We start from the raw sequence: 8,073 nt of genomic DNA on the forward strand, positions 1-8,073 counted from the left end.
TTCATTCTAGAATGAAAGATGTATAATTTATGTCTATTTCGTTAACATTCACTTACTAATTTAAAAGTTATAGCATGAAAACTATAACAAGCACAAAATGGTTATGAGGTCTGTCCGAGGGACCAAGCCTGTGCTGAAAGTGTGAATTCTTATTCAGTAAGATAAAATTGTTACTCATCACTATTCTTCAGTTTGTTCTGTGATTAGCTAATCTCTGAATTGATAAACAGCTACTAGGAAAATAGCCAGATTTTCATTTGGTACCCCAGTGCAAGCAAATAGCCTTGAACCATACTAATAATATTTTTGTTAGTTGTAAGCATAATATTTCTGCCAGCACTGACAGTACTTATGCTAAGCCTAGTGCATTCTGGGCAAATAGGATGAAATTTTATTATGATACTAACTCATGGCCAACACAAGCCTGCCACTCTTGTAACTCTCAAATACTAAGTACTAATACTAAGGAAAGGTTAGAGTGCTAAGAAGAGAAAATAGTGCCTGGACTGGGTAAACAATAAGCTGCACCCTAAATTTACTTATATTAGAAGTCTTGTGACCCTTAGCCCCAGACTATTTACTTGCACTCCTGCTTAATGTTTTATTAAGACAGTGTCTCCAAGCAAAATTTTTGAAAGTTCACAACAGAAAATTGATAGAAAACTAAATCAGATTTTTTGAGTCAAATCCAGATACTATTTAGAAAGTTTTTTTCTAAATTTCATGTGATTGGTTAAGCATTTCAGAAAGAACAAAATCAAAGGATATTGACACCTTTTCAACTCCAGAAAAGGCTAATAGTATTAGAATTAGTTGATTATAGGATTATAGTGTCAGGTTTGTCTACAGTTTAACCTATTAACTTTAAACTAGCTTAATTTTCATTTACTATATGAATATTTAGTGGGTAGAATAATAAATAGATAATAAAGACTAGTGAACTTTAATATGGTTAGAGCTAAATGCTTTTGTTCAGAGGTGGAAGTTGTAGGATGAAATAGTTGCCAAGATTGGAATATGTGGACTTTATTGTGGTTTTCAAGTGGCTCAGAAGGATAAAGTGTATTTTCAAAGACTGCTTGTTCCGAGGGTGAATAGGAAACAGCTTTCAGGAAGATAGTACTGTTAGGGGGGATAGCAGATTGAGAAGAAATTAAGAAAGCAAGACAAGAATTGGATAGAGTTAAAGGTTGCCTTGTGGGTGAGTGATAATGAAAGTGCTGTATTGACAAAGGTATGTAGTAGTGAAAAAAAATGAGCTATAGAAACAAATGTTTAGTTAGCATTCAAGATGATCAAGAGACTTACATAGTGCAGGATTCATATTATTAGGTATACTGATATTTACTTGTAGTGGGGAACATAGAAAAACTAGGACTAGAGTTTGTTTGCCAAGTTCTAAAGTACAGGACATTAGAGCATCTTGGTAGTGTAGTTGCTGTTACCATGGAGCATTCTCTTCTTTTAGTGCCTGTAGAAGTGAGTGATGTTGGATATTGCATATACTTTACTATAGATATAATGGTCACTTTTTTTCTGTTAAGCTAGTTTTCTAATTTTAACCTAGTTATAAGATTTATCTGAAAGTTCTCATGTAATTTTTTAATGGCTAAAAGGTTAAAGATCAATTTTGGCCAGAAAATAAAGACAGTAAATGTACATTGAAAAAGTGTATTACCATGGTTAGTCAGTAAAACATGATGGTGTGTTTTTTTTTTCTCAGTAAAGAGTACTTTTGTACATTCTATTGCATTTTTTTGAAATAACTGACTCAATTCTATTCTGAACTAGCATGTCAGTTTGAAGGAAGGCAGAAAAGTTCAGTAACTAAAGGGTTAATTGTATGTCATATGTAAAATTATCATGGAAAGTTTGTATTTGCTTTTGTTACTCATTTAGCAAAACCTACTTTTATTGTGTTATTACCAATTAATATCAAATTTGTTGTTTTGCTGTTGCTTGTACATTTTATTAATAGAATGTTGATAAATTTCTTTTGTTTGTTTTACAGAAACAAGCTTGTATTAAATGTAAAATCAAGTTTGATTTTCTAACTCGACGGGTAAGTTGATGCCATTCTATTTCATATAATGTATAAAAAAATTATTTGTTTAAATTCATTGAATCAACACATGGATTAATTAACCTTAGGTTATAGTCTTTTTTACAATTTGTTGTGGTTATTTTTGTGTGTACTTTGTCTCAAGTGATGTGCTAATATGCCCAAGAATATTGATCACATCTTTGAAAAAGGTTGCTAAAGATCTGTCATACCTTTACCATTTAAAGGGCCAAAATGTTGAGATGTGTATTTTCATTTACATAATAATAAAGGAAAAACTAGATAACAGGACCACATTTGGATAATCCAGGTTATCTCAACTTAAGCATATTCTCTTATATCGATGAAATTCAAACTACTTACATCATTTGACAAATTATTTCACAAGTTATGAATTCCAGCAGAGGAAAATATTTGGTAATAATCATCCTGGACCTGAGCTTCGTTAGGTTATCTTGCATTTATTTTTTTTAATATATGGGATTTTATCTCCAACCTTGTTATTCCATCAGTCCACAAAAATACTCCAAAGAGCAGTTAATCCAAGTCCTTAATGATTTTAAATATCTGAATCAGGTAACATCTAGTACTACACTTCAGAGAAGTCTTTGAGTCTGTCTTTATGGCTTAAATACTTCAAACTAGTCATAATTTTAACAACCTGTCTCTGAAACTGTTTCAAACAAATCAATCTCTTCTCTGATAAGGTAACCAAAATTGAACATGATACCCAAAATGTGACCTTACCATAGTTCTGTATAAAGTGATCATAACTTCCTAACTTCTGAAGTCAAAAGTTTGGTAAATAGATCCCAGAATCCTGTTTGCCCTTTTTACCACTTCCAAACATTCAGCTGAAGGCTTGAGGCTCTTATCAGTCATCACACCCAAATCTTTTTCACTCTTCACAAAACAAATACTCCTCCTGAATATAAAATATAATATTTCCAAATTTCCATCACTTTAAATATTTCAATGTTGAAACTCATTTTCCACAGATTAACCCTTTTAGTAAAGCTGTCAAAGTCTGTCTTCATTAGGGAAGCATTTTCCCAAGAATCAGCTTTATCCAGCAATTTAGAAGTCTTACTGTTCATATTATTGATATAGATAATAAACAACAAAGGTGTTGAGACAGATCCTCGAGAGACTTCACTAGTCACATTTTCCCAATTTAGAATGGTGCCTGTTTATCACAACTCTGTTTTCTACCTTAAAACCAATTTATAATTCATCTTTTTGAGTTTTATTTTCCCCTAATCTAATAAGAATTTAATTAACAATGTTAATCATCTGATTGCAGGAATTTTATAAAAAGTATTCTGAAGTTTAGATACATGACAGACAGGCAAAAGCCCCATTCAATAAATGAAAGATATGTAATTTTTGGATTACACCAAAAGTATATGATAATAAAGGAAACAATTTTTAGCCCCCCCCCCCAAAAAAAAGAAAGATGTTGTTATGGATATTTTTACCTATTCTAGCCTTTATTTTAGTTTCGTATAAAAATTTTAAAAATCTATTGCTTATCATGTAAAATTAAGATGTAAGAATACTACTAATATAAAGTTTGGTTTGGTTTAGATTGCCCATCTTGTTTTAGCTACTTGAAAAACTTGTACATTACTAAAATAAATTGTTACTTTTACAAAAACAAACATTATTACAAAAAGTGACCAGAAATTTAAATCTTTTTTAACTTGTAGATATCTAATGTAACAGTAGGTGTTTTTATTTATTATTGCCTTATAGTAAATACTTTTCTGTGCATCTTCTATTTCTCATGGATTTTATTTTTTTGTTTGACACTATCTTGAGCTTTATTAATATGCTGGGACTCCACATAGAAGTTCAAAACATTATTCAACAAATCCAGAAGTAGAGGTTGCACATTTCCATAAAAAACGTACATTGTGAGATAGCTGAGTGCAGTACCTAAATCTTTGTTGAAAGAAATTGCATGTTTTTTTATTAAAATGACAGTAAACTAGAATATTTGTTTTTACTATTCTCTGTAGCATCATTGTCGCAGATGTGGTAAAATCTTTTGTGGTAATTGTTGTGGGAAAAAACTGGCTCTTCAGCGGATGTGCTTTGTTGATCCAGTACGTTTATGTGCCTTATGTGCTGAAGTGACCCTGAAAGAAAATGAATTTTATGAGAAACATTTAAAAACTCTTCAGAATGGTAAGTGTGTGTATAACAAGTTTTCAAAGTGAAGCCTATAATAGGCATGTACATATAAAAAATAAAAAAAACACTAAAAAATTACTATTGTGATTTCTTTGTCTAACACATTTATGTGGGTATGATAATAGCTTAGATAATTATTCCCTTTCACTTATTGCCTGCCTGAATATTTTAGCTAAATATTTTTAGTTTAGAAAGATTCTATGTTAAGTTGTCTGATTCTCTACAGCTCATTAACCCTATGCCAACTGGTGCCATTTTTAAATTCCTTTCTTTGCATGTTACTGCATTATATTCAAAATTTAATGAAACTACTTTATTATCAATGTATTTTAATGAAATTATTATTATCAAGTATATTATAATTAAAATTTTTATATTATTTAAGTTTTTATTCTTTTATTTCAAAAGAAACCTCTAAAAAAATAATTAACACTGTAGTTTTTGTTGTCATGTAACATGCTTGCAGTTACAAATCTCAACTTTAAGAGCTGGTAACTGTGAGTGTAATGTAGATGTTTTTTTTCAGACATTCAAATATGGTGTATGTAGGTTGTTTACCAGTAATTCAAGTACATTCCAAGAACTTGTCCTGGAGGAAACTATTGTAAAAATTCCTTGGTCAAAGATAAGCCACACCCACTTTCAAAGTAGAAGCTGTGTTGCTAAGCAACAGATTTAACATGAATGGCATGCTTATAACCAATAAAAAGAGCATATTTTATGCTATATGTTGTGACAATAGCAAGAAATTTAGGTGATGTATGCATTTTACAAAAGAAGTCGAAATTAAGCTTAGTGAATTGTTGGGAGCAGTGTCCCTAGAGCTTGACTATTTTTATTTGCCTTATACATATTAGTTTGATTGTCAGTTAAATTGCATTTGGGTTTTACATTTATAATTTAGTTAATTATGTATTATTAGTGTTTCAAAATTCATATTTGAAAGGTTTAATGATTATTTAACTTTTTCTGTTCAGTAATTTGCTAGTCAAGGGTTATAAAAATAGGCGACTGCAAACATTTTGCCTTAGGCTAAAGTGGACTCTCTGCTGATCATAACATTATTCACCTGTGGGTACCCATTGAAGTGTGTCAACATGAATAGTAAACAATAAAGAATTGGAAAGGACAATAAAACATTAAAAACAAAAAAATTGTGAAAATGTAAAAACTTGAAATTACGCATATGACCGAAAGAAGATATTTTAAGATTAGTCACTGAAGAGAAAAAATGGAAATACCTATTTCCATTTCTTAATCTTAAACATTTCATTGCAGTGTATGTTGATGATAATAGCTAGAGTTAGTGATATAGTAGAGAAAATGGAAAATAAAATACAAACATTTACATCAAAAAACTTTTCATATTCATTTAGCATGTTCCCAAGATTTTGCAAGTGATATGTGAAAACTGTAAGATAATAAATATTATTTTTATACTCAACATGAAAATCATCTTGCAGGTGAACTATTTATAGTCTAAGTGCCAATAACTACATTAAATAATGAATTTTTATTAGAAATAGTAGAACGAAATCAAAATTTAAAGTTTTATTTCCTTGAAACTACATGCTTTTATGAAAGTTCTTGTCAAATTTCAAACAATTTCATCCACTAGTTTTATCGTTGGAACAAAATATGACAAGAGTGATGTTACCTACTTACAACCAAGAAGCTGGTAGACATAGGGTTAAGTAAACTTAGTACATTAGTTTGAATAATTCTCTCCACTACACTAAATATGTTTACTGTTTGACATAATCACTACTTCATTATCTTGCAAGTTAGTATTAAGTACTGTATTTCATGCATTTGTTGAATTCTTGTTTTAGTATCATACCATATCAGTTTGGTTAATTCTATCCTCTTCAGTATATTATCACTTAAACTAACTCTCAAAAACAGAAGGCATCATATCAGTTTGGTTAATTCTCTCCTCTTCAGTATATTATCACTTAAACTAACTCTCAAAAACAGAAGGCATCATATCATTTGATAGACTCTATGTACTTTAGTAAGTATCATAATTATTTATAGTAATAAGGTAATTCATATGTGACTCTTAGCTCTTTTAGAACTTTTAGCCTTTAGTTTTGCAAAGAATCATATCCATTATTCCATCATATTTAAATCTAATTTAAACTTTTAAAGTTCTATCATGTGTGTCACACCAGTCACCACATGTAACTTAGTAGTACCCTTACTTTATTTCCACAATTTTTTATCCCATCTTTCTTTTGGAACTCCACTGGTTGCTTTAAATGTGATTCTTACTTTTTCATTCACTTGACTTTTTCAAGAAAAAATAGAATCTTTTTTTGTATGAACTCTTCCCCTCTCCTTTTATAGTTATATAGATCTCCTCCTAAGAATTATTACTTAAAATGTGATGGAGGTAGAACCCCCTGTTTTTAGGATAACTGGATAAATCACCATAGTTACTTAATGTTAAGTCTGACATCCACATGCCATTTCTTCTTCTTTCAAGGTAACATTTTTCATGTTATAGAATTGTCTTGTTGTTTCAACTCTACTCTTGTGAGGTTTCTTCTTTGGCCTTTGTCAGTTTTTCATGGGTAATGCTTTTTTTTTTGTAAGTTGCTTGTGAAATGTAACATCATGAAATTATGTTTCAGTTATGAAATTGTGCACCAAATATAAATAGTTTTGGAAAAATATGATTACTTACAATTGAGAAGCTTCCAGAGAACTAATTTTGGTATCATCTTGTGTTTTTAGTATTGGTTTAATAAAACACTACTTTTATCCTGCAATTCCTATATATTATTATATTATTATTAACATTTTCCATGTGATGTATGTTATGTATCTATATATCTAAACTAATAAAGCACATGAAAAATTAACCTGTACTATGTATAAGTATTCTAATCTATAATACAAATACTATGTTATTTTCTTGTCAACTATATTCTCATATTTGATTTAATTTTTTATTATTTCTAATTAAGAAATTCATTATTTAATGTAGTTATCTGCACTCGGACTCTGGTTCATCTGCAAGGTGATTTTTATATTAAGTATAAAGATACTATTTATTATCTTACAGTTTTACATTTCATTTGCATAATCTCTAGAACCACCTAAATAAATATCAAAAGCTTTTTAAGGTAAATACTTATATTTTATTTTCCATTTTTTCTGTTATATCACTAACTATACCTATTATCATCAATGTACACTGCAATGAAATGTTTAAAATTGAGAAATTGAAATACGTACATACCTTTTAGCTTTTTGTAGAAGTTTTTGAAACTTGTTTTTTACTATGAGGAATTTCACATCTTTATCTCTTCACCTGTAGTTTTATTTTAATTTTCTTTTCCAATTCTTTGTCTTTTACCATTTATACTGATACCTCAATTGGTGCCTGCAGGACTTTATTATTATCATACGGTGACTCCTGCACAGAGACTCGTTTCACTAACGCTTTGCACATATGAATGACGACATCTTGTTTATACAGTTTTACAATTCAGGCGACAACAAGTTAAACTTATAAAAATCATTAAACTTTTCGAATATGATTTTTAAAACAAATAATATATAACTAACTAAAATGGAAATGTAAGACCAAGATACTATTTATCTACACTTCCAACTATAGCATTTTTAGGAAAGAAACCATCATAAGTGCTCTAGTTGATCAAGCAGACAACAATACTAATGGCTATTACTTGTACTGATCAAGCAGACAACAATACTAATGGCTATTACTTGTACTGATCAAGCAGACAACAATACTAATGGCTATTACTTGTACTGATCAAGCAGACAACAATACTAATGGCTAT

The 8,073-nt window shown here is 29.8% G+C and overlaps 1 protein-coding gene across 1 annotated transcript in view; it reads left to right on the plus strand.

Moving 5' to 3' along the window:
• Positions 1 to 8,073, plus strand: part of LOC106468675 (zinc finger FYVE domain-containing protein 21-like) — a 38,136-nt gene that overhangs the window by 5,666 nt on the left and 24,397 nt on the right. The window contains exons 2-3 of the mRNA XM_013929115.2: positions 2,012 to 2,062; positions 4,084 to 4,252. Coding sequence (XP_013784569.1) covers positions 2,012 to 2,062; positions 4,084 to 4,252 — 220 coding nt within the window. The remainder of the gene's footprint in view (positions 1 to 2,011; positions 2,063 to 4,083; positions 4,253 to 8,073) is intronic.

Source organism: Limulus polyphemus, unplaced genomic scaffold (assembly GCF_000517525.1).
Source record: "Limulus polyphemus unplaced genomic scaffold, Limulus_polyphemus-2.1.2 Scaffold3107, whole genome shotgun sequence".
NCBI classification, from domain to species: domain Eukaryota; kingdom Metazoa; phylum Arthropoda; class Merostomata; order Xiphosura; family Limulidae; genus Limulus; species Limulus polyphemus.